At 40.8% G+C, this 27,539-nt stretch overlaps 1 protein-coding gene across 3 annotated transcripts in view; it reads left to right on the top strand.

Moving 5' to 3' along the window:
- BAIAP2L1 (BAR/IMD domain containing adaptor protein 2 like 1) overlaps positions 1-27,539 on the top strand; it is a 65,226-nt gene that overhangs the window by 2,320 nt on the left and 35,367 nt on the right. For 2 of the 3 annotated variants that reach the window (XM_075565469.1, XM_075565470.1), the window contains exons 2-3: positions 11,415-11,490; positions 20,847-20,933. In XM_075565469.1, the coding sequence (XP_075421584.1) occupies positions 11,415-11,490; positions 20,847-20,933 (163 nt within the window). Of the gene's footprint in view, positions 1-11,414; positions 11,491-20,846; positions 20,934-22,532; positions 22,567-27,539 lie in introns of those variants that run through there. The other variant, XM_075565471.1, reaches the window with a different exon arrangement.

Raw genomic sequence — 27,539 nt, 5'->3', positions numbered from 1 at the left:
TAACGTGGTTAAATAATTGACACCAATTTGCAGATTATTTATTTATAAAATGTTTTACCAGCAAGTAATACATTTGAGTTACCTCTCGTTTTCAAGTATGTCCTGAGCACAGTAAGGCTGAGTCCATAGAAGTACAAGCCGTGCTGAGACGTGCGGACGCGCCGCGCTGAGCCCCTGCATCCTCCATGAGGATGTCTTTAGAGGGGGCTCACGCGAGCGTCCGCAGGCGTGCTGAGGCGCTGGATTTTTCAGCCGACAGCCAAACTGTTTTTCAGAGCGCTGTCAGCTGAAAACATCCAATCAGCGCGGAGCAGCGTCGACGTCGGCGCCGTGACATTGACGTCTGTGCGTCGCGGGCGATTGGCCCAGCGACGTCACTGCCCCGCCTCCCTCAGTCTCCCCCCGCCTCCCGATTGCGCCCGCTGGCTCGCCTGCATGGGCATGAAATCGCGCAGATTTCAGCAGGCGAGCCTCAGCGTCAGCGCACCTCAGCCCTGCTACCCCCTCTATGGCCCCAGCCTTATGATAACTGTACAAGGTTACATTAAATGAACAGGGCTATACATTGTATTTAAAGATATTTCATGAACAGTTAAAGCTAATGTTATGGATTTATGTAACAGATACAGACCAGATTAAAATGTGCAACAGCTGAAGTCTATAGTCAACATTATAAACAAAGGTCTGATAAATAAGCCTGGGAACGACAATATTACTGTATAAAAAGTTTAGACAAGCTGGTTGTTAGTTGATAGGAAGTTATTTAAATTATAATAATAATAAAACCAATCATATGAGATCTCCTTAAATCTGCCTGCAACAAGGTGAACCTAAGGCTAAGGCCCTGCACTGCAAACTGCAAACAGGCGGCGCGTGAAAGTCACTGCACCGCGATCTGCGGTCTGCAGCTGACTTTTGTTGGTGCGGGGGGGGGCGTGGCCAAAGCGGGTTGGGGGAGAAAACGTGTGTTCGCAAACCCTCTCACCCCTCTCCTTCAACCGAGGGCAGGAGGGGGATGCGGCGCCATGCAAGAGCCCCGCGCGCCCACAAGCTGGCCCCTTCACAGCTCCCCCGGGGGAATCGGGGGCTGGGGGACACCTCCATGCGCTACCCACTGAACCACCAATGCAGTGCCAGTCTCTCCCCGTGCACGCCAGTCTCTCTCCAGCTTCCCCTCTCCCCCCCCCCCCCGCTCAATCCGCCCAGAGCGGGCAAGTATGGGGCCAGCCACGCTCCCGCTGCCCCCCAACCCGCGCTTACCTCCCGCCTGGGCAGCAGCCACAAGGATCGGATGCAGAGGGAGGGGAGCCCAAACAACAGTCTGACCCCGCTCCCACTTCCCTGCCCGAGCGTGCAGCAGCCGCGGGGATCGGGGGAAGGGGGGGACCCGGGCAGCACAAAGTGAAAATAAATGAGGGAGGTGGAGAGGGGCTTAGCTCCAGACCCGGCGCTGATTGGCTCACAGCCACACCACGTGATGCGTCACCGCTCGGGATCTCTATTCTCTTGCATCCCGTGGCGGCTGACGCGTCACAGCGTGTAGTGAGCCGTGCAGGGAGGAGGGACTGGGACCTGCTCGGGAGGATACCAGGTGATGGTGAGTAACGCGGCCGCGCGCCACCGGACGCAGCGGGACCAAAGCCTAAGGGGATCTGGTTGGTGCAGTTGTATAGGAAAGATATGAACATACTCTATGTAAATGTTGGGGGGGTATGATAAGTGACCCTATAGAAGGGCATTTAACACCTTCAGTTTGATCACAATACTATCTTTGGTCAGGGGATAACCATTTTAGAATATAAATGACTTGTGGCATAGATCCTATTGTGTACTTAATTTTGATGCACTTATTGTATAACAGCTCCCTATATTCTGTCAAACTTTGTGTACCTGTCCGGCGCTATATTGTATTGTATTGTATGTCTTTATTTATATAGCGCCATAAATGTACATAGCGCTTCACAGTAGTAATACATATCATATAAATAATATAAATAACAGATCATGGGAATAAGTGCTTCAGACATACTGTAAAAGTAACATTAAGGAAGGAGTCCCTGCTCCGAGGAGCTTACAATCTAATTGGTAGGTAGGGAGAACGTACAGAGACAGTAGGAGGGAATTCTTGTAAGTGCGTCTGCAGGGGGCCAAGCTTTATGTGTCATGTGTCCATGATTATCCAGTGCTATTCATATGCTTCTTTAAGCAGATGTGTCTTAAGGTGGGTCTTAAAGGTGGATAGCGAGGGGGCTAGTCGGGTATTGAGGGGAAGGGCATTCCAGAGGTGTGGGGCAGAAAGTGAGAGAGGTTTAAGGCGGGAGAGAGCTTTAGATACAAAGGGGGGGTAGAAAGAAGACATCCTTGAGAAGAACGCAAGAGTCGGGATGGTGCATAGCGAGTAATTAGGGCTGAGATATAAGGAGGGGCAGAAGAATGTAAAGCTTTAAAATGAGCAGGAGAATTGAGTGTGAGATACGGGATTTAATCAGAAGCCAGGAGAGGGATTTCAGGAGGGGAGATGCGGAGACAGATTTAGGAAAGAGTAGAGTGATTCTGGCAGCAGCGTTTAGGATAGATTGTAGGGGAGACAGATGAGAGGCAGGAAGGCCGGACAGCAGGAGGTTGCAGTAATCGAGACGTGAGAGAATGAGGGCCTGAGTCAGAGTTTTAGCAGTTGAGTAACAGAGGAAAGGGCATATCTTTGTGATATTGCGGAGGAAAAAGCGACAAGTTTTAGAAACGTTTTGAATATGAGAGGAGAATGAGAGGAATCAAGTGTAACCCCTAGGCAGCGTGCTTGGGCTACTGGGTGAATGATCGTATTTCCAATAGCAATGTGGAAGGAGGTAGTAGGGCCAGGTTTGGGAGGAAGTATAAGGAGCTCTGTTTTTGCCATGTTAAGTTTCAATCGGCGGATGGCCATCCAGGATGATATTCCAGAGAGTCCTTCAGAAACTTTGGTCTGTATAGCAGGTGTAAGGTCAGGGGTTGAAAGGTAAATTTGTGTGTCGTCAGCATAGAGGTGATATTTAAACCCAAAAGATGTGATTAGGTCACCTAGAGAGAGTGTAAAAAGAGAAGGGGTCCCAGGACAGAGCCCTGGGCTACCCCCACAGAGAGATCAATAGAGGAGGAGGAGGTGTTGGCAAAAGAGACACTGAAAGTACGATGGGAGAGGTAAGAGGAGATCCAGGATAAAGCTTTATTCCAAATACCAAGAATATGGAGAATGTGAAGGAGAAGAGGGTGGTCCACGGTGTCGAATGCTGAAGAGAGGTCGAGTAATATGAGCAGAGTGTAATGACCTCTGTATTTGGCAGCATGGAGGTCGTCAGTTATTTTAGTGAGGGCTGTTTCAGTAGAGTGAGCAGTGCGGAAGCCAGATTGTAGAGGGTCTAGTAGAGAATAGGTGTTGAGAAAGTGTAGCAATCGAGAGAATACAAGACGTTCAAGGAGTTTGGAGGCAAAAGGCAGGAGGGAGACAGGTCGATAGTTAGGACAGGCAGGGTCAAGCTTGCTGTTTTTGAGTAATGGTATAATGGTTGCATGCTTGAAGGAGGATGGAAAGGTACCAGAGTAGAGGCAAGAGTTAAAGATCTGTGTGAGCATAGGGATTATAGAAGGAGCTAGAGGTTTTAGGAGATGGGAGGGAATGGGATCAAGAGGGCAAGTGGTAGAGGGAGAAGAGGAGATCAGCAGTGACACATCCTCCTCCGAGATAGCGGAAAAAGAGTCAAGAAAGGCAGGAGGAGAGTTGGGAAGCATTGTGGGATGGGAGGAGGCAACAGATGGGCTGTTCTGCCGTATGGATTCCACCTTTTCCTTAAAGTCAGCAAAGTCCTGTATATTAATACAAATATAGGTACAAATCTTTTTTAGGCGTTTATAGTGAGGTTGTAAACCTGTTTATTCCAGCTACCAATTTAAGACCAGTGTGAAACCTCTCATCCGTAATCCGGCAGAAAACAGATAGAAACATTGTGGCCGGCTCTTTCCTTGCACAAGAAGTTGAAGGTCCAAGTTTATGTGGTGCCATGCTACAGTATAATGCCACCCACTCTGCCACAAAAGTGGGGAATCCGGTGGCACTACTGTTTTACAAACTAACTTTGTAGCTATCTTTAAAAAATAAAATTAAAGTGTGTGTGTGTGTGTGTGTGTGTGTGTGTGTGTGTGTGTGTGTGTGTGTGTGTGTGTGTGTGTGTGTGTGTGTGTGTGTGTGTGTGTGTGTGTGTGTCCAGTGTGAAATATTTCCTAGTGGCAGTCCCTAAATACTCTAAAATAAGACATTTAGCATTTGTCACACACACGCCTAAACCGTGAGAAGGATAGATTTGTTACTCTGGGTTAAAGGGTGCTTTGTGTAGGACTGAAGATACTAGGAAGCTGCACATACCTGCTTTGCTATTGTCAGGGATAGGTGTGTCTCTGAGGGGAAAAAAAAAGCTTGGCGTTTTAGAAACAATTTGTTGTTGGCCTGATTTTTTTTCTTGGCTGCACATGTTATTCTCTGGAAGAATCAAGCATGTTTTCTGAAAAACATTTTTGTGTGCTCAGCCATGTCATGGAGAAACATCTGTTGTGGTCATTTATTTTGACACAACAATTCTGCAAAACGATCGCTTTCTACTGTTCCCTTGTAGGATGTATTCACTTGTGCAGACATATCATTTTTTTTATTTTTTCCAATTATGTCGTCTTAATCTTTCCTATTTAGTTTCATAATGCTGGATATTTCAGTGTTATCACAGACTCCCCAATGTTCTTGAATGTTCAGAGATTAAAATGATGATTTACACAAAGACTTGCAGCAACCATAACAGTATCACCAACATGTAGAAATTGTCATAAAAATGTCACGCACGACCTGCAACCTCAACTTACCGGGGTTCTGTTGTCTTCTGGACGCGTCGCCATGGCAATGCGGCATAAAATGACGCAGCGGGGTCATGTGATGTACGCATCGCAATGGTAACGCACGTCAAATGACCTGCAGTGTCGTGTGGCGCGAGCGCTGGGACTGTTGCACGGGGGCACAGCTCCAAAACTTTGCGCACCCCTGGAATAGATAGTACATGATTTACCTAGATGCATCCTCATAGTCCTCATTAAAGCATCATGTCCAAATAGGGGGGGAATAAATCCTGGCTGCCATATTCTTTCTTTGCTTACAGTTGTTTTGCTGTGACTTAATGGCAGTATTATGAAACAGGGGAATAATAGTTCAACATTATTTGCCATATTCCTTTGTTGCCAGAGGAAGCTGAGGCACTGTTTTGCTGGTTCCTCGGACACCAAGAGTAAAATATGACGGGAATTTCAGCACTTGTATCGATTCATAACATGTTTACATTTGGTGCAGATTTGTATAACCTTTGATGGATCAACATGAGTTGTTCATGAAGGTACTTGTGCATGAGCTTTCAAGTGTCTTCTATACTGCAGTTTTCCATTAAGTAATTGTGACGTCTCAGACACTATCTTTGCACTGTAGCGCCTGTTCTGTTTGCAGCTCTGACTGGCCTATCAAGCTGCATTTATTGTACGGGCTACAGCGACGGCAACGCTACCTGTGACGTCACATGTCGCCGTAGCAAAAATTGCACCCTGGTGTGCGATGTCGATTGGCTGCTGCCAGTCACGTGGTGCAGCTGTCTCTGTAAATATCATTCTTTTGACTACAGCGATTTTGGTAGCTGTGCCGTCAGACGTCGCCGTCGTGCTCACTATGGCCAGTCGTTATTGACTACATCGAGTTGTTTTGCGGTTGCAAGCCGTCACTGTAGCCAGTGTTATAAACGTAGCCTCCGTCTCTGCCGCGACCGACAACAGCATGGTTTCATGCCTGATGCTGCTTTGCAGTTGTGCTGTGATCGGTCACAGTGGTGCCACTGCCGTGCTGCTTAGTGTAGAATGGGGGGAGACGGCGAAGCGGAGAGTGGGTGGCAGAAGCACACAAAGGGCTGGGTTTTCACACACTGGCAGGGGAAAGGGGTAGGAACTGTGTGTCAGTCTGCCTCCCTATTGTCTGTACATATGTTGCCCTCTTATATGCGACTGTCTATGCCAGGCTTGCACAACTCCAGTCCTCGAGGGCCGAAACAGGCCAGGTTTTCAGGCTATCCCTACTTCAGCACAGCTGGCTCAATTAGTGGCTCAGTCATATTGAGCCAGCTTTGCTGTAGTAGGGATATCCTGAAAACCTGGCCTGTTTGCGGCCCTCGAGGACTGGAGTTGTGCAGGCCTGGTCTATGCAGAACTCTCATACAGACTAATACAATAAAACAAATTACACATGGCTGTTCAAAATTGATATTGCAATATGGAAACTCGCTCAACTTTTTTATTTTTTTTATTCATCTTCTCCCTTGGCAAAATCTCTTGCACCGTGTTTAGGAGGGAAGCACGTGTAGGTAGCACTTGTTAAGAGGTATCTCATCATTAGTACCGCATAGAGCTGTGTATCACCCATGTGGGGTTTTTTTTTCTTTTACTGATTGCTACTCTGGCAAAATTGCTTTCACCTGCAAGAAGGACAATAGTTTGTAATATGTGAGGAATCAAAAGGAGAATAGGACTTCTATATGGTAATAAATAAAACAAAATAACTACAGACCAGTTAGTGTCATCCTGCTTTATAATTATAGATACCCATCCGAATTCGTTTCCATGACCTCATCCAGTATTGTAGGTAATGATTTGTGATGTTACGGTTCAGCCTAAGAGTTTTGGAGTTGTAGATCTCACTTATTCTATATGAGCAGTTTGTGAAGCTTCAGTGAGCCCCTTCAGTTTACACTCGCTGATAAAACTTGCCTGATAATGATTTTATAAACAATGAGCGGTAAGGGAACAGCGATGCTGAAATGTTATGAGTGACGCAGGAGTGGAAATTAAGTAGTTTAGACGTAAACATTTTTTTTTTTATATATATCTGCTTCAATAGCAACAGGCGCCCAAAATGGATATATTGGTAAGATGTAATTCCTTTTATAGGTAATATAGAAAGCATGTAATTTTGCAACATTACAAGTGTGTTTTTTAGGAGGTAGAGCAGGGACCTTCTCCAAAGGGGACAGATCAGAAAACCTTTAGGAGTGAAAGGGCCATAAGCTTATTGAAATGTCATTTTTAGATGTACGACTTTTCAAAATCGTTTTAAATGTATTTTCAGACACGAAGCCTAGCTTCTGCTTAACTTTCATGTGCAAATTAATGAGTTTAACATTGAATGTTTTGTCTTATCGATTTTATATATTTAGCTCTTCCACCCCATAATCGGGTGTACAAGGCTTACAGAACAGCTTGTTTGTTAGCGGAGTGTTTCTTATTTATATGATGCTGCAACACCTGTCAGATGGTGTTTGTTTTACAAACTGTGTCAAAACCATAACAGTTTAAAGAGAAGTATTGGGTAGACTTTTGCCTTTTGCCTTTCTTCCAAATGTTTATGCACACGACCCACCAAAATGCAAAATAAACTTGTAGAATACACTGCTGTTTTGGCTTATATCTTAAGCTGAAAAGTAATGTTTAATTGGAATTTCTCCTGCCCTTCTGTTCTTTCTTTTAGAAATTTGCGCACTCTGCAATTCTGTCAGAACCACAAATTGCCTAAAGTCTGTGTAAATAACCAGAAGGGAGAGCAAAGGGACTTTTGTGGGATTGCTTCAGATATGGCAGCTAAAAAATATTTAGGGATAGGAAGGATAGGTGTTTTTTTTGTTTTTAGCAAATCTGATTACATTTAAATTCTACATAGTTTTGAGTTCTCACAAAGAACCTTTTAGCTATGAAACCACTCAAACGTGGAGATAATTTTTTTTTACTGAGAACACACATTTCCTATTGGTTATATACAAGCAAAAAAAGACAACTTTTACATTTTGTAAATGTTAGTATTTTTGTAGAAAGTTATTGCTAGGGTTGCCAGGTGTCCAGTATTGAACTGGACTGTCCTGTATTTGGACACACTGTCCAGTAAAAAATGAGTTAATACTGGACATTAGCTTGTAAGCCCCTCGGAGCAGGGACTCCTCTTCTTAATGTTACTTTTATGTCTGAAGCACTTATTCCCATGACCTGTTATTTATATTTGTTATTTATATGATTACAACATGTATTACTACTGTGAAGCGCTATGTACATTTAGGGCGCTATATAAATAAAGACATACAATACATAGTGATCTGACTGGCTTGTGGCCATGGGTTTTCCCTGAGCAGGGTGGTTGCTAGAGGGCTGGGCAGCTTCCTCTATCTTCATTGGCTGCTGCTGGGTAATGCAGCCAGTCAGTAGGAGGTGTCAGGAGCCTGGGGGTGGGGCCATGGAGAGGAGGAAACAGCATGGAGCAGAGAGGGGTGTGTGTGTTTCTCAAGTGCATCACACCTTTCAACATTATGTCCAGTATTTTTGGAGAAGCCACTTGGCAACCCTAGTTATTGCATAAGAGGAATTCAAAGAGCTAATTTAAATTGTATTCCCAGCATAGGGGTCAGGTGGCTTGAATAACAGTACAACAAACACTTCAGTGCTTATGTGTTGAATATTGTACCATAAGTGTATCTTGGTCATAAAAATGCCAACAATGATAAGAATGTGTGGCTAATTTACTAAATGCACCTTTAATCTGTATTCCTTTGCTTTCACTCTCATTTGTTAATTATTTTTTTTTGTGACAATTTTTTAACGTTATACTTGCATGTATTGATAAAATGGATAGACACATTCATCACATTTTAATTTGTTGTTAAACTGTAAAATATTGCCGTGTCCCCTTAAGTGGAGGTGTGTTTTTACTCAAAAATTAAATGATGATGACGAATTTGATCACTCTCAATAGTCACTATTCAATACGTTGACATGTTTTCTGCCCCATCTCTGGAGGATTTCAGATCTCTTCCAATGATGGGTGCTGAACTCTATTTAAGAAAAGAGGAGACAACTCATTGAGCAGCACATTAAATAGGTCTTTCAGCTGTACAAAGACATGAAGATACATAAAGTGCTTCATGCTTCCAAATACAGAGCATTTAGTTTGCATCATACTGTATGGCCTTTTGATTCCCTTCAAAGCTTCATTCAGTACTAAAGGAAAGGGAGAGAGCTTCTTTGTCTCCTCTGCCAATACTGTTAAAGGGACCATCATCCCTTCTAGGACAAAAGTCTCATCTGACACCTGTAATAAGTATTATTTTTTTTAAATTAGACTTGTGAAGGGTTTGACTTCTTTTCTAGCTGCCCTTTGGTGTGATGTCACTGTGTGATCAGCAAGTGCTTGTACAGCCAGAGCCCCACCTCCCTTTATCTTGATTGGTTATCTGAAAGGACACGGTGCTATGGTTAAAGAAAGTATTTGATTGACAAACACTTCCCAATTCAGAGGCCTTTCTGAAATCCAACTGTCTGACTATGTGGGATTACACCTTTTTTAAAGCGGAGCTGGGAGGAAAATGGAAGGAGCTTAGGCCATTGTAGGGAAGTGGAATTGGCGTTTGGACGCTACATCAGAGAGGTCTCTGACTTGTTCCATTGGCATCCGAGAGGTAGTAAAATCTTTTTTTCAGACCTGCAGATAACCACATACTTGTACTTATACACTTGCTTATCTAAGGAAAGAATGCTGCACTGATTACAACAATGACGTTGGCGGGCCTGCTTCTTAACCAGCCATTTGCAAACACAGTATGATGGTTTAATATATTTCCATACAATGTAGGGATTATTTCACATTTGTGAACTAAGTAAGTAGGAATGCACCTTTTAATTGACCTGAGCTCCACAATTTACCAAATATATCTTGGCAGCAGCTGTGTCTAAAGAGATGTATTTACATATACAGCTTCAAAATACCAAGGAGCCATCAGCAAGAAAGTAGGGCTCATAAGATAACGTTCATAATAACGTTTTTCTTGTAGACTAAAAGGAGCTTGTACAAGTAGAAAGGTTTCTCATGTTGTATCTGAGATTTGTTATTTAAGATATCAGATCACAAGCCGTGTTGATAAGTTTGTGTATGTTTGAAATATCCATTCAGCCAGCAGAGTGGAAGGCCCCAGGATTTGCTTGAGAATAATTTAGAATAGATGATAGATAATAATTACAATTAATGGAACATGCACATGGTTCTGTCTCTACTCTGGTTTGTGCTGCTAACAATGCTTGCCATTATCTCTTCCAACTAGGACTTTGTCTGCTTCAATGTAAAACAGATTGCCCAGTAGACAGGTTCACCTATTCTATTATAAAATGGTTGCATACCATGTCGGTGTGCATTTAAATGAAAATAATAAGCATGTTTCTTTTTACGTAAAATGTATTGCATAGGAATCTAATCAAGTCTTTTATTCCTTCCTTCCAAATCAAAGGATCATATCACTTTAATACGGAAGAGGAACTATGACACTGCTATATCCTATCAGTAAGATGTGCCTGCAGTTCATTGTGGTTAAAGTTCTGGAAAGCTTAGCATATACAATATATTTCATTTGGCAGTCTTGCATAACAGGACAAAAATGCATATTTGTAATAACTTTTTAGTGTAGCTGGTTTCCTTTATAAAAATTCAGTCTCTTATGAAGTGAAAGGTGTTTTTTTTTTATTTGTGCCCTGAGAAAAAATACAACCTCTGTTTTCACTGGGTCCTTCAACAATGTATTTTTGGTTTCTAGATACCTTTTGACCTTCCGTTTTATCGAATTGACTGACAGTGTAATTACTTTCTACAAAAGACTAAAATAGAAAGTGAAAATAGATTTGCTTATAGATACACGGATTAATAAACAGTTTATCACAAAACAAATTGGGTAGATATTCTGCAGTTAAAGGTTGTTGATTGTTCACTGAGTCACGGAAAATCATTTGATCTTCTGACACCTTTAGCTTTCTGTTTTGTAAATACGGGCCAATGTCTGTACATACGTAGCTATTCTTGAGCTCATGGAGGTCCAGAGATGTGCCTTTAAGGGCCCTGCCTGGTGTCTGCCTGGGACAAAGTTGGTGGAACTCTGAGAATACCCAGTTGGCGAATTTGAGATTTTTAGATTTTTTACCTTGATTTGGTTTCAGAGTTTTATTATCTGCATAAGCAATCTCTTCTCCTATCATGTGAGAACATAGCTTGGTTTAACCAACATGAGAAGCCCAGAAAGCCTATTGCTATCCAGACAGATGAGAGAATAGACAACTTGCTAGTGGTTCTGTGTTGCAGATTTTATTTTTATATGTAAATATTTGTAAACACTGCAAGGCTGGGTGCTTTGATTACTATGACCAACCGCAATACTTCCTTCTCGCCTCGGAACTCTTTTGCTGTCAACTCTGCAATGGATTGCATGTCATTAAAGGGATTAAACAGCATTGCTGCATTAATATTTGAAACTAACAAATGTGTGTTTTTGTTTTTTTTATTTCAGAATGTTATGGAACAGTTTAACCCCGGGCTAAGAAACCTAGTTCATTTAGGTAAAAACTATGAAAAAGCAGTATCTGGTAAGTATTTTTCGTCACGTTCAGGTCATTTTATTCCATTTTTTTGTGATACTTATGTAATATTTGTAACTTTATAATATTAATAAAAAAGAAATTAACTGGAGATAATGCATAACACTAATCCAAATGGCCATACCAAAATAGTAATGTAAACTTCATGCCTCTCTAAAGAATCTTGAGCATTGCTAAAAAAATATGCTGCAGGATTCTCCAGCAACAAGAGTTAATTATGTCACCACAAAGAGCCTTCCTCTCTGCTTTGCATATCTTTCAAATATATTGTAATATAACACGATTCATTTGGAAAATACCATTTGCATTATTTGCTCTGTGGTTCACGTCCCCTCGGCTGGAGAGCCCTGTAATATGTTTAGTGCATGGCTGGATGTTTGCATCAAATTATAAGCATGACCCTCTTTATATTATTCCGTCTACATGAAGCTGCACAAATATCACAGTACCGGTTTCTGTATGTACTGTAAAACAATTTTGGGGCACAAGTAGTTTGTACATAGCTGCAGTATCCCCTCATAGTAGCTTCTTTCTAAATTCTTTCAAGTGAACTTGTGTATAAGGAGTGAGTGTCCAAATTAATTAGATGCAGGGTTTTTATTCTTATTGTATTTATTAGATAGCCGCACAACTATACGAACAAAATGGCCAGTTGTCAGTGAATCAAATGGACACGTGCAACTCTTTATTACTTGCCATTTTGTGATGGGCGTTAATTAGGGTTTGAGCGAACTTTCATAGTCGAGCACCCATTTTAATGTTGTTTATCTTGGATTTCTACTCGTACACGAATTATTTTCTGTGATACAAATAATGAATATTACCATTACCATATTACTTTGTTAGAGTCAAGCTAAAGTACTAGAATTTAACAAGAGACAAAAATAAATATATTGGGTGTTTTTTTTTTTTTATCGTTGAAATTGTTTTATTGCGTTTTCCCTACCAGGTCACAGTGATTACAATATTCATTTACGTTTAACAGTGCACTAAATCAGTAAATAATATTAAAATACACATACACATATACTTTAGACCAGGGGGCCCGGCCCTCGAAATCATTAGGTCTGGCCCTGCTAAGGCAACTGTTATAACCGGGGTCGCTCTAATTTAAAAAAAAAAAATGGCCGCCGCACGCCCGATCGGGAGGAGGTGGTGTGAGGCGCCGGCAGCCCTACACGATCCCCAGCAGCCACCGTACTTCCCCCGCAATCCCCCCGCAGCCACCGTACTTCCCCCGCACTCCCCCCGCAGCAGTCCCCGCAGCAGTCCCCGCAGCATTCCCCGCACTTCCTCCATGCTTCTCCAGCAGTTCCCCCCGCACTTACCCCAGCATCCGCCCTACACGATCCCCCCAGCAGCAGCAGCAACTACCAGAGGTAGGGGGGGCGGGGTTCTGTGTGCCTGCGTGCCTGCCGTGTGCCTGTCTGTGTCTGTATGGCCCGCGAACGATGTTATAAATATCCAAATGGCCCTTGGCAGAAAAAAGGTTCCCCACCCCTGCTTTAGACAATAACAAACAAAAAATGAAATTAAATTTTAAATCAAGTCAGTTCTATCTGCATTGCATCATTTCCCTCTGTACATTCTCTCCCCCTCCCCCCCTTACCCACAGTTCCTTTTGTTTCTGTGCTATAGGGCCTAACCTTATCTAGGGATACCGGACATTAGATATTTTGTTCTTTTCCCTCTTCATCACCGTCTGTGCCTCTCACGTACCAGACTTCTTAGCAAATACCACAACGTTTGGTCAGACGCCTGCATCACAACCTCTTTGTCACCGTCTGGTAACATTTCAATAAAGGGATCCCATTTCTTAAATAGTGTTTCCGTTTTTAGCTCTTTATTAGTTTCGGCTTCCATTTTATCTAACATGAATAATTGTGAAATATTGGTTTAGCATCTCCATGTTAGGGGGTATAGCCTTTATCCATTGTAACATTTTGTTTTTTTTTGGTTGCCAATAATGTAATTTCTACGAATGTAGGTATTCTCCCTCCGTTATTCATGATCTTCCATTCCTCCAAGTTTCCAAATATCAAAGAAACTGGTTCTTTAACCTCGGTTATTTTAATATTCTGCTGTATGTAATCCAGCACTTGGTCCCAAAAATTTGCAATTTTGGGGCAGTCCCATAATCAGTGTTTTAGGTCTGCTTTAGGTTGATGGCACTTTGGACATCTATTCCTGGATTTGTCTGTATTCTTGTCTGTATTCTTGTAACTTATGTTAAAAGCACAATATGCCCCCCCCTGTGTGTCAGTTTAGTTGCATCTCTCTCCACGTTTCTGATATGATAAGTTTTCTAGTTCTATCTAAACCAGTAAGTGTATTACATCAAGTTCCGTTTTTTCCTTGAAATCTTTGTTCCGGGCCACAAAAAACTTTTGTAAAATCCTCTCATAATTTTTGTCTCTTACTAAATGATATACATCTGATATAGTGTATCTATTCTCTCTGGAAAGACTAAAAAAAAATATCAAATATTTTATTTGACAATACTTCCTTTTAATAGTTCTCCAGTGATTTACAATAATATGACACCTGTGCATACGAATGACCATATGAACTAGGTATCTCCCACTTTTCCTTTAATTCCTCAAAGGTAAGGAGTCTTTTCTGGTCTTCATTTATCAAATGTCCTACCCTTCCTACCCACAATTGGGTGAAGTTTGCATTTCCCTTACTTAATAGGCAAAAATTTAGAGATTGTGTATGATCCCATATTCGACCTTATTGTCTTCCATGCTGCGTAAGTGTCTCTTACCAATATATTATCTTCGATCTCTCGCGGCAATGCTCCCCACTTTGTGTGTAGTATATCTCTTAGAGCAGCAGCAGGTATGGCCTATGAATCCATCTCTAAATTTGAGTGGAAACTTTTCTCCAATATCCAATCGCCCGCATGCTTTATAACAGGGGTGCGCAAACTGGGGGGCGCGAGATTTTTTTGGGGGGGCGCAGGCGGTTGCAGAGGCCCCGCGCTCTTCCCCACGGCATTTAAATTACATGCCGGGGGATCTCGTGAGGCCTCTAACACTTCACTTACCGGGATTCAGCTGGCTGTGACGCGTCGCCATGGTAACACGGCGTCAAATGACGCCACGGGGCCACGCAGCATCATTTGACGCGTATACCAGGTGGGGGAACACAAGAGCGTGACAAGAAAGACTGGGTGTATCAGGAAAAGTTTGATCTCCCCTGCCTTATAACACATGCTAAATTGTACTTTCTGATATCGGGGAAATTTAGTCCCCCCCCATTTTCTGCATAGTTGTAGTATTTTTTTTTTTTTTAATGCTATTCTGGGTCGCCCTCCTCGCCAAATGAACCTACTAAATGCTCTATGTAATTCTTTGGTATCTGTGTGTTTTATTAATAATGGTAACATTTGTAAGGGGTCGAGAATTCTGGCAAAGCTGACCATTGTGATCAGATGGCATCTCCCAGACAGGTTCAGAGGGAGATTCTGCCACCCGTCCAGTTCCTTTATTATCTTCTGAAAAATACTCTTAGTTTTCCCAGGTCCGCTGCAATATTAATACCTAGATATTTTATAGATTTCCTTGTCCTTATAAGGGGTAACTTCCCATCCCATGTTACATCATTATTATTTGTGAGGATTAATATTTCTGTATTTGTAACATTAACTTTGAACCCTGAGAATTTACCAAATTCCCCAATAGCTTTAAATATGTTGGGCAACGCCTCCTCGTGTTCAGACACCTGGAGCAGCAGATCGTCCGCAAACAGCGCCAATTTAGCCTCATACTTCCTTATGTTGATTCCCTTGAAACTTTCCATACTTCTCAGATATTCGGCCAAAGGCTCGATAGCTAAATTAAAGAGCAAAGGTGACAGAGGGCCGCCCTGTCTCATACCTCTGTATAATTTAAACTCGGGAGACAGTAACCCCGCTGCCATTATTTTAGCTTTTGGATCTGCGTACATTGATTGTATTATCCTAAGGAAAGGTCCCTCAATCCCCACTTTTTGCAATAAAACAGATGCTTTCAGCTTACCTTATCAAAAGCCTTTTCGGCATCTATTGATATATTATTTATATATAATATTTTTCTAATTTTCTATATTAGATTTGGTCCAGTTTACAGCAGCTATAACTTTTCTAATATTCTTTACCGGATGTCTCCCCTTTACAAATCCAGATTGATCTGGATGGTTCTATTTTGGTAGGATTGATGCTAACCTCTCTGCTAACATTTTTGAGAGGATCTTGGCGTCTTGCTTTAATAATGGAATTTTCCTTTCCCTGCTGCAGCCCACTGCCTGCTTCCCTCCCTGTTCGCGCCCCCCCTCCCTTACCTTCTCTCCGGCGTCAAATTACGCCGTGGGGTCACCTGATGTCACGTTGCCATGCCAACGTGATGTCACATGACTCCGCGGCGTTATTTGCCGTTACATTGCCATGGCGACTCGTCACTGAAGAGAAGGTAAGTGAAGTTGCAGAGGCCTCATACGATCCCGTGGCATTCATTTAAATGCTGTGGGGGAAGAGCGCGGGGCCTCTACAACCACCTCGGCGCCCCTGAACAATCTTGGGGGCGCATACCCCAGTTTGCGCACCGCTGGTCTATGATTCTGGATTTGGTGGGTTTTTCCCTACCTTATGAATAATCCTTATGAAAGCCATCTTGCCCGTTTCTAAGTATTCTTCAGTTTTGAATAGATCTTTGAACGCTTCCTTAAGTGGCAGACCTATTTCCGCACTTAAGATTTTATAGAATTCGGCCCCGAACCCATCGAGCCATTTTTAAGTTTTTTAAATCGACTCTGATATTTCTTCTCTGGAAATAGACAAAGATTAAATGAGCCAATCTTCGCTTGTTAATTTAGGCAACTGTAATTTTCCAATGAAATCCTCCATTACCTCTGCGGTTTCCTCACTCTTTCCATATAATTTTTGATAGTATTCTTGAAATGCTAAAAATATTTCTTTGGGTTCGGTTGAGATTTCCCCATTTCTGTATTCTCGTTATATATTTAGATGTGTAGTTCCTGACTAAATTCCCCATTAGTTTGCCAGATTTATTCCCATATCTATAAAGATTAACTATCTATATTGCATTTTTTTTACTTTCTCTGCAGCCATATCTCGCATATGTCCTTTTAAAAAAATAAATATTCCTCTTTTGTGGCCAAAGATGGTTTTAGTTTAAAGCTCCTTCACCTCGTCACGAACTTTCCTGAATTTCGTGTCTTTCCTTCCTTTTTTATTTGAAAAGGCCATTATATCTCCCTTAGCACCGCCTTTGCAGTTCCTTGGTGTGCATTGTTATTGTTCTTGAATTGGTACCATTTGTTTAGTAGGAAAGCTTTAAAGTCCTCATTGTGCTATAAATGTGAAGGGAACCTCCATATCCTATCTGCTCTTTCTGCCCAATATTTAGCCCTATCCATACTGGTGCATGGTCAGAAATCAAGATGTTTTCAATGGAAGCCATACCCAGGGATTTTAGGGATTAGATGGTCACTTATTAAAAAAAATAATCGATTCTTGAAAAGGTAGTATGAGGATGGGAGAAAAAGGAGTACTCCCTCTCTATATGGGATTTAGTAACCTCCAGCAGTCCGTCACCCCTAGCATGTCCCGCAGAGTTTTAATACTCTTCTGTCCTGGATTTAGTCCCCTCTGTTGTATATTGTTTGCCCTGATTTTGTCTAACCATGGATCTTGAGCTACATTAAAATCTCCGCCCACTATAGTATTGTTACTTTTGTCTTTCACCGTGCTCTGGAAAAAGCTCTGGTTATTCTCATTGGGGCCATATAGATTATAAATGTTTAATTCTGTTTTGTGTATTTTTACTCTGCATTGCACCAGTCTCCCCGTTGTGTCCCCAGAGGAAGTTATTATTTCAGAGGCAGTGCTTTATTGATTAGAATTGCTACACCTCCTTTCTTTCCCACTGCTGGGGAATAAATACATTCTCCCACCCAGTCCCGCTTAAGTGTTTTACTTCCGTCTTCATTCAGGTGGGTTTCCTGAACTAGTGCAATATCAGTCCTTAATTTTTTTCAGGTGTCTAAGAATTTTGTTTCTGTTTATTGGAGAATTTTTGCCTTTTACGTTCCAAGAGACTATTTTCATGTCCATTTTACCATGTGTTTGTGATTATATACTTGCGGTTCTCCTGCTGCCTTTGTGGGTATCTTACTCTCTCTTCTATAGCTCACCATGCATGCAGTCCTCTTATTACTTTTTTTTTTTATATATATATAACTACAGTACTTGGTTACTTAACGCACCTAGCTTGGCCTTGAACTTCTGCCTTCCCGAATCAATTTTTCTAGTCCCCTCTACTCCACAAACATTTTCCCTACTTCAATCTTTTATCTCAGGATACCCCAATAAGTACTTTTAGTCCTTTGCACCATTCCAAGTTCGCAAGATATTTTTTAAAGTCTCGGCGCTCTCTTCCTCAGCGTCATTTTCTTCTCTTGCTGGCCTCACTAGTTTTGGGGCTTTCGTTGTTTCTTCCGTTGCTCCTTGATTCGCCCCAGCGCATTTATCTTGTGCCTTTGCTTCGGGTCTCTGTAAGAACTTTTCCGCTTCCTCTGCCATGTTGAACACTCTTGTTCCTGCCTCCGTGAAGACTCTGTGTAGCAAGGTAGCTTAGTGTAACATTTTTTGTTGCCCTTAAATAGAGCGTTGCACACCTTGCTGAATTCCCTCCTTCTATCTGACACCACTGCTGATTGGAATAATAGGATCCTATGTTCCTCATATTAGGCTGCCAGCACTTTTATATGCCCGTAGCAGGTTCGCTTTTTCTGCAAAATCTTCGACTCTTGCCATTACTGCCCTGGGTCTGTTTTCTTGCCCCGGTCTGATCTGACCTAGTCTGTGGGCCCTCTCAATCTTGACCTGGACTCCACCATGGGTAATTTCCAGTGTCTCTGGTATCCATTTGGAGTAAAAGTTCATGAATTGTATTTGTTTCGCTGACTCTGGGATCCCAATAATTCGCACGTTATTTCTCCGTGATCTATTTTCCAGATCATCCATTTTTTCTTCTAGGGACTGATTCTTTCTTTTTAAAGTCTGCATTTCTAATTGCAGTGCTGCAGAGTTTTCCTCCAGGTCACTCACTCTATTTTCAGCCTCCCCTATGCTGGTGCTCTGGGAGGTGAGTTCCTCTTTAAGATCCTCTATGGCTCTCTGCAGCTTTTCAAAGCTTTTAGTCATAGTTGGCATGATTTCCCTCCCGACAGCTCTTGCCACCTCACCATGCTCTCTCCGTTCGCTCCCTGTGTCCCTCACTCTCTTTTGGGTCACAGACATCCTGCTGATTCTCTGCATGCTGCTCCATGAGGTCAGCAGCCATCTTGGATGTTTCCTTTTTCTTCTCTGCCTTATCAGGACGTTGCTGCGGCTTTGGAGGCATCGTGGATTTTTGTTTGAGAGATATTTTTCCATCCAGCTCACTTGGGACCCTTTTCCCCTCTCCTTGCCTGTCACTTTTTGTTCAGGTTAGTGCTGTTTTGAGTGATTACTAGCTGGGTTTCTGCACAGCTCAGCACTCTGCTTTCACTTTGCCCAGCACCAAAACAGAACCCCCATCAATTTGGGGGGGGGGGGGGTAGGTGATCTGACTTTTTAAAATGGTAATGAACCTCTCCTCTAGCTTTCCCTACTCCTCTGGTGCCTTTTTTTGTGTGTGCAGATTATTGCCTTTTTGGCTGCGATCTGGCGGAGCCTTCACAGAGCTCAGTCTTCCACTGCTGCTCCATACCGGAAGTCAAATTGTGTGTTTTACAGAGAAATCGTAGAAGCGCCTCTATTATAATCATACAGTCCCCTTGTTCTCTGTAAAATGTATGATGTAACCCAGGGGAGCGCAAACTTGTCTTCCTTATCCCCCTCTCGCGCTCCGCCTCCTTCCCCCCCCCCCCCGGTATCCGCATCAAATGACGCAGCGGGTAATGTCACGTGACCCGTTGCGTCACAGCCGGCTGAATCCCAGTAAGTGAAATGTTGCAGGGGCCTCACGCGATCCCCCGGCATTTAATTTAAATGCCGTGGGGAAGAGCGCAGAGCCTCTGCAGCCGTCCGCGCCTCCCAGCAAAATCTCACGCACCCCTGATGTAACATGCAGTAATTAATTTGAGACGTGTTTCTACGTTGTAAGTCTGTAATAGCCTAGCACAGTGTTTTTACATACTGCTTTAAACTTTATTAAAATCTTCTGGCCATGAGGCTTAATTGATTAAAGCTCTTAGCATTACATGCCTTATACATTTGTGCGATTATATAAAAAAAAAGGGTACACAAGTAAATTAACTTATCCTTAATTATTTATCACACCCTGTCCTACCCAGATAGAGGAAGTGGGTGAAATTCGATGTGCTGTATCAAGTACCTAAGCAGTTTAAATAGATTAAATGTACAGTACTACAAGCCAGTACTTCATAAAATAATGCTGTAGGCTAGAGACACAGAGCTGCTATTTTGAACCATTTTTAAAGATCTATTATGATGTAATTTAGCAAATGTGAAAAGTGGTTTCTTTTGATTAAATTACAGTTTGCGCCTTCGTAGTAGTTCTAAAACAATTAAGAGCATGGTAATTTTCCTTTTAGTAAAACACTGATTGCCAACAAGACCCATGTTGGGGGATTCACAAAGCTCCGATAACAGGTATTGGTGCTTGATCAGCATTAACGGCTATTGATTTGAATGGCAGTTAACACTGATCGAGCTCTGATACCCATCTTTGTGGGAGTTTTGTGAATCCTTCCCATATGTTCAAGGATTTGTGGGTAGGACTTATCCCTGTCAATAGTGCAGTACTCATTTTAGGAAATCCTTAGTACATCTTCTATTAAAAGGGTACAGAGCTTATGGAGAGTTAAAATCGCGGCATGAAAAAAGGACAGCAGGTACGTGACACGCCTATACAATATAATACAACATTGACAGTGGAAATGGGCATAGATTTAAGAGAACAGGGCATTCACATCTAAGATGATGGTGACATTAAAAGATTGTGCTTGTTTGTCACCACACTGTCGGAGGATAAAAATCCCCAATATTAGTGATGTGCAATTATCAATTACAAATAGTATTCAAACAGCTTACAATAGTTCTTACATATTAATTTAGGTCTTTTTCTTCCATCACAAAAATTTCAGCTCCATTCAAGAGTGAACCTGAAATCTTCCTAAAAGGATGGTTTTACCTTATACTGAGCATGTACCTCACAGTTAGTATTGCATGCTCATGATCTGTGATTAAGCCTAAGGTTTCATGAAATTTGAATGCTTTGAACTGTATTTTCAGTCTATTTTGAACTGATGTCTTATTGCATCTATTTCTCTTCTAGCTATGGTACAAGCTGGAAGAGCATATTATGATGGAGTAGCCAAAGTGGGAGAAATGACAACGGTGTCTCCCGTGTCTAAAGATCTAGGTACGTTATTTTGTTACATGTTTTAAACTGTGTGTAAGTAGAATAGTTTGTGCAGCGGTTTACCCTACTCATTTTTTTTAACATAGGTGTTGAAGCAGGGGGTCTCCGGGGCTGGTGTCCCCGCCCCCTTCTGAGGTAAGTATCTCGGGAAGCAGGGGGTCTCCGGAGCTGAAACGCATTAATTTCAGCTCTGGTGACCTACCGTTTCTCGAGATACTTACCTGTAAATGTAGCATCAGTACTATCCCCTCCAGGGGAAACAGTAGTGGTCTAAATCTCCCACAATACACAATGTATATGAAGCACAATGAAGCTGCAACGCCATCTGTTGTGGCTTTTTATTGGCCCGCGTGATGCATGGGTTTCAGACAACCACAAAGTACCAGAGCTACTATTCTCCGTATATATCTCCAGAAAGCGGGAGGTCTGCGGAGCGGACATTAACGAGGTCCAGCTACGGGGACCCCTTGCTTTCAACCTATGTAAAAAAATTCAAAATGTAGCATGGGTGAAGGAGCAGCCTTTTTAAGAGTGTGGCGAGACAAAATTCATTAATATAGAAAGTGAGGTTCCTGCCAAATTCTTTGTTTTGTTTATGTTCCTCCCGGTTTGAGGGGCCTGCAAAACCAAAGCGATTAACCCAACTTTTGCCAGATCTTTCAATAACACAGGCTGTGCAGGGAACAAAGGGCTTAACTTCTGCTCGATAACATGAGCAAGTTTTCACATAGCTGTGTTCAAGCTAAAGGAGTGGCTCTACAGCAAACAGAGAAGAGCAAACAGTTGGAAATGTATTTCACTATTTGCTAGGTTAGTTTGGTCAGCCTCAGTGAGCCTGAGGTTTATCAAAAGGAGTCCAAGGTTACAATGTTAACATATCTTTTTTTTTTTTTTAATAACAATTGAGTTATTTAAAGCTGCATTCCCACTTTTATAGTTATTAATATTTATATAGTAATTGTTGTACATTGCAAGAGAAATGTCTGAGGAATAGCACAAGTCTGTGCCAATACCAAGCACGAAGGGCTGGGCCTTTACCAGCCATGTCACAGGGGGCTGTCATTTATGTGAGAATAGTGGTATTCCAACAATTAAATAAAAATAGCGCACATTTTAAATATTTGAGGAACTGGGCTGTTCCGATAACTATAATAGCATGGTTCTATTGTGGGGTACCCTCAGTTATAAAATACTTATTATCACAAAACCAAAAAAACAAGTAGGGAGGATTTCTGCTTTAAGTGATATGATAAAACACATATACAAGTTCTATAAACATTTATTATTATTTTGTGTGCATCGCAGAGAGATGGACTACCGGCAAAGCTATTGCGATACAACTTTAAATACCAAGTACCTTACCCAGTAAACTGTTTGCTTGACTTTGTAGTTCCTCATGTTGTTGTCTTTTTATTCTGATTTTCTTGCATCTTCAGATTGGCTAGCAATAACAGATGCTCAGAACATCATCTGCTCACCGCGGTGTTGCCGAGGGATAAAACTGGAGTGCGAGGTTCAATATAATGTTGCTTTGCACTCTTCGCTAGAATTTACATTTACATACTATCATGTGATCACTAAAATTGAGGCATTTGAGATTTTGTTTTGAAAATAATGCACAAACTCTGCAAATGTAAGTTTGGAATGAGGAAAAGGGAACCTTCTGTTATTAGACATAATTGTGTCTATATATTTTATACAGTATGTTATCATTTACTCACATTGTGATAGTCATTGAATTCCCTATTAGTAGAAAACCATGTTCAGGTTACAGGAAAGACAGACTAGGGAACATTTCCCAGTAAGGCGCGCGTTTGCTCCACTAAAGTGTACATTCAAACAATTTAGAAAGGGGTACAAAAGTAATCTCCGGAAAGATAGTGTATGGGAAATGTATTCAAGCATCAGACCGTAGTATACAACTCGCAATTGTAAACGGAGCAGTCCAGATAACTGAACTCTTGTTGTTTATAAAATGACTAATGCAGAAAGTAGGTTTAGGCAAATTAGAGCTCCAAATTCTCATGATTTTGTTATTGTAGGGGATAGAAAACCTGGTAAATTCTGAATATTCCTATCATTTTACCCATTCTATATAAATAAGTAATTATCGGAAACTGCAAAGATCTACTTTTGTAAACCATTTTAACTCCATAACCATTCATTTGAAGGGCAAAAGCTCAGCTAACCATTTGTTTGTCCACTAAAATTTATCCTACATAGGATATCAATATCAAGTCAATAATGTTCATACAAAAGAAATGTCAACACTAAATCAGATAAGATCTTATAATATCCATATGCTTGCTATAGGAATGTATAGTTTGAAATTAAGTTACATTACGTTGTACAGTGTTTTTCAACCAGGTTTCCCCGGGCATCCCAAAAGAGTTTCCTGCAATATTCTGGTCATTTGAAAATTGAATCAAATACAGACAAATTTACAATGCATCTGATCTCAGATACGCTATTAGAGAGGGTTTGGGGTTCCTTACAATGCATCTGATCACAAACGCGCTATTAGAGAGGGTTGGGGTTCCTTACAATGCATCTGATCTCAGACGTGCTATTAGAGAGGGTTGGGGTTCCTTACAATGCATCTGATCACAAACGTGCTATTAGAGAGGGTTGGCGTTCCTTACAATGCATCTGATCTCAGACGCGCTATTAGAGAGGGTTGGGGTTCCTTACAATGCACCTGTTCACAAACGCACTATTAGAGAGGGTTGGGGTTTTCTTACAATGCATCTGATCTCAGGCGTGCTATTAGAGAGGGTTTGGGGTTCCTTAGAATTTCACTTGGGCTTCATTAACCAGAAAAGGGTTGGAAACCACTGACCTAGTATCTAGCAGCAATGGAACCCTTTCCTTTGGTTCTGCGTTATTTTGTAACACTGTTTTGTAGCAGGATATTACCCTTGACATCTTGTATTTTATATCAAAACCATTTAACCATAAACTGCAATTGGGTGTAAAAAAAAAAAAGTATCCTGCTACATAAAGGCTCAGATTTACTAATCGTTCTTTTTGGCTTTTGTATCCTCTAGTGCTAGAAGGTTCCTTCTGGCAGAAGACAGCTTGGCAAAAATAATAATCTCCTTTTTTACTTGTCGTATGAAAAAGGGAAAACATTTGTTACAGTATTTTCATGATTTCCAGGCCAAGATTCATATTCAAGTGTAAATTTGCTTTGTTGTGAAGTTAGTAATAATACATTTTCAGAATAAAGAAGTATTGTGTAATGCTGCCTCAGTGGTCACATACATAGCCCTAATAGGCTAATAAACACATCATTATTGAAGCCATAAATAACATTCAGCAATGATCTCCTCATATGCTAACTCTTTAAACTGGACTTTAAAAAGCTAAAATAAAGTTTTATTTGTACATATAAATATATACATACAATTTCTTCCATCAAAACATTATAATAAATCTCAACTAGAAAGTTACAAATATTCCACTAAATAAACAATATTGTTCAATAAATTCCCATTTGAAAAGTTGCAAAAAGAGTCAAATAGACAAGGCAGTTAGGACTTCAATTAGTATATAACATAAAAAACATTAACTATAAGTTAATAACATAGGGAGTAGCAGCGCCATACAGTAGAAGTCTCCACACCATTTACCTTTGCCATATGTGGTATCTAATCCTTTGAAAGCTGAGAAATGTTCCTAAATTGGCTCTACCAATTCTCCGGCGTGCAGAAAATACCCCTGTTCAGGAAACTCATTGTGAGGAAACATGCTGTGTTTAGAATGATGCATTCATTGCTCCTTAGAACAGCAGAAATAACAGTGATATTTTCTTTTTCTCTTATGGAGTTAATACAGTAGGAGGAAGATTTGAATAAAAACAAAGAACTGGGGGTAGATATTGTTACAATATAATGGCAATGGTACAGTAGCGTAGCCCGACTTGCAGGGACAGACGGTTATAAGGTTGTGTGACAAGAAACTATTCCAATTTTTCGCGTGCGAATGTACGGAAACGTTAAAATGTGGCAATGGCATATTCTGTCACTTAACTGTACATATTACATTTCTACAATGTTATTGTTTTATAGAGCATTATACAGACAACCTAGGTTGAAATAATTGCTGTGGTTTGTAGGCAGAGCTTTTACCCACAGTAATTTGGGGGATTAACTACAAAATTGTGCCGACCGACAGTAGTGCAATTTAACACTTTTCTTGTCTTGTTTCATGACTGTCAAAGTTTTTGATGTTGCTCAGCTGAGTTTACCAAAACACAAAACAGAGTTTGAACGGTGATGAGACTGATGGGTTTGAAGCAGATCACTTTGATTTCAAGGCAGTGGCTATGATGATTGATTTTGATTGGTGATTGTTTGGCTGGGGGATGTAATTCTGTAGTATTTTGCTGGAAATTGTACAAGAGCAGTTAGTTATTCCAATGTCCTAATAGTTTTATTAAGAACATGATATTCTTTCAGCGGTGGGCATTTTACAACTTCGTTTATAAATGCATTAATATCATGCAAATATGTATATGTAGAAACATTCTTCTGCCAATACTGAAGGTCAAATATACAAATCTCTGACATCCGCACTTAATCAACAACCGATTTATTTATTGTAAGGTATATGGCTTACAAAGTTAAACTAATGTGATTTCCCATAAAAAATACCACTGAATCCTCTGTCTTCGGGTTACTAATAGCAAATTGCTTAAGAGATTTGTATTGGTTCTTGATGCCTCCCCCGGGCAGCGGTGGGTTTACACCTTTAACTATTTTTATGGGAAACTTGTTTAAATAAAGGTTTTTCAAAGTTAGCAATTTTTTGTTTCGTAAAAAATATTCTGTATTCCTAGCAAGTTTGAGGAGGATCGCAGATTTGTAATATTCATATTATTCATAGATTTTATCATATTGCCTTTGTAATTAAATAATTAGGGGGTGTCTTGCTAAATCCATTTTGCCTGTCCGTTATTTAAAGCGTCTCTGTTACTTCACAATCACTAGAATCTGTTTTCATTGGGATGAACTAAAAAAGGAAAAAATGATGCATAATATGATGAACAAATCCAAAATGGGAACGATGTATATATTTGTGCAATTTAAATCTCTCTCCATTGGAATAATTGTCTTATTCAATATTCATAAAATCTACAATTTTATTGCAAATCTATTCTCTGTGAGTTGCCAAGTAGGCATTTTGTCTGAAACGTTTACATTAAGGTATGTAAGGAAATTCTTAAACAAGCATAAGAAATTATATTTAGAAACTAAATCTGTATCTCTTTGGTTGACTGACAGATATATGGTATGTCAATGGAAAGGGGTATAATTTGTATTTTGTTAGAATTCTGAATAAATAACTCGGAATTCTAAATACAGAAAAAACACGCTTACCTGTAAATGTATATATTTGGTTTGTACTCCATTAGTACTGCATATATTGTCCTTATTCTTGCTTTTAATGTTTGTTGGTTTTTTTTTTTTTTTTTTGCGCTTTACAATAATTATCCTGTTTATCTAGGTCAGCATGGAGGTTGTTCAACTATTTTCTCAGTCTTAGAATTGTTTAAGAGATTGTACTATTTGTGCTCTTGTTTTTAATATTGAGGAAGCTGAAAAGCCCAACAAGCTCAACAGGTTTTCCCTGCAGTTCCCATTATCTTGGATCGGACTTGGCACTCCTCACACTTGGATCTGGTTTAAGGCTTTTAGCTTATGTATTTGATCTATAAAATGGTAGATATTTGCAAGAGGAATACAGGTCTCGTTCGTCCAATAGCTCTTCCACCTCTGTCCAGTATCCTCTTCTACTGTCTTCTAATCTGTCTTCTTAACTGATTACTGGTTAATAGGCCACCCACCTATCTTAATATAAGACTTTATTTGCTAGACAATGCTAAACCATAAGGCACCTTGGAGCTCGCTTTTAAAATATAGTGTAAAGTGCCTTGTGATTTATGACTTATCAGCTATGGCCCATAGGGAAGATTCACAGAGACGCAGTCGCTGCCATAGCTCATCATTCAATTAACAGGCAGCCAATACACAAATGTGGCTATCTCGCTTACATTATCTCCACCCTTAATTCAATAAGCGCCAAAGCCGAAAACTGCCATTGTTCAATGCAGGACATTGAAATTTCATAAGGTTTAGTTATTGGCTGGTCCAACTTTTGGGTGAAAACACAAGTAAATGGAATTTGACTATCAAAGCTATAACTTGTAGAGAATGAGTGTAATTTAAGGGTATTTAGATTGAAAACGACAAAACGGGTCTGTTGAATCAGAACTATATCCAGCATTGATGTCACATACAAGGGGAAGGGGAGGATGTGGGGGATGGACTGGCCGCTCCCAAATGATGAACCAATAATGTTGTTAAAAATACAACTTAAATACACGAATACACCTCACACCAATAGTGAATAAATAAAAGTGTAAAATAGGCAGCTCAACTTCCTCTGATGGGACAGTTCCAGATCCCAGGATGGTGGATTTGTATTGCTCGAAGATGAGGAGGAGCGCAGGAAAGTGTGGTGATATATGTAAGAAAAAATGACATATATAGTGCAGATTGTAATACACTGCAGGAATGGAATGAATCTATAAAATAGAACTCA

Source organism: Ascaphus truei, chromosome 11, assembly GCF_040206685.1.
Source record: "Ascaphus truei isolate aAscTru1 chromosome 11, aAscTru1.hap1, whole genome shotgun sequence".
Classification (NCBI taxonomy): Eukaryota; Metazoa; Chordata; class Amphibia; order Anura; family Ascaphidae; genus Ascaphus; species Ascaphus truei.
The sequence above is the reverse complement of the archived record's forward strand: the minus strand, read 5'-3'. Positions and strand labels throughout refer to the sequence as shown.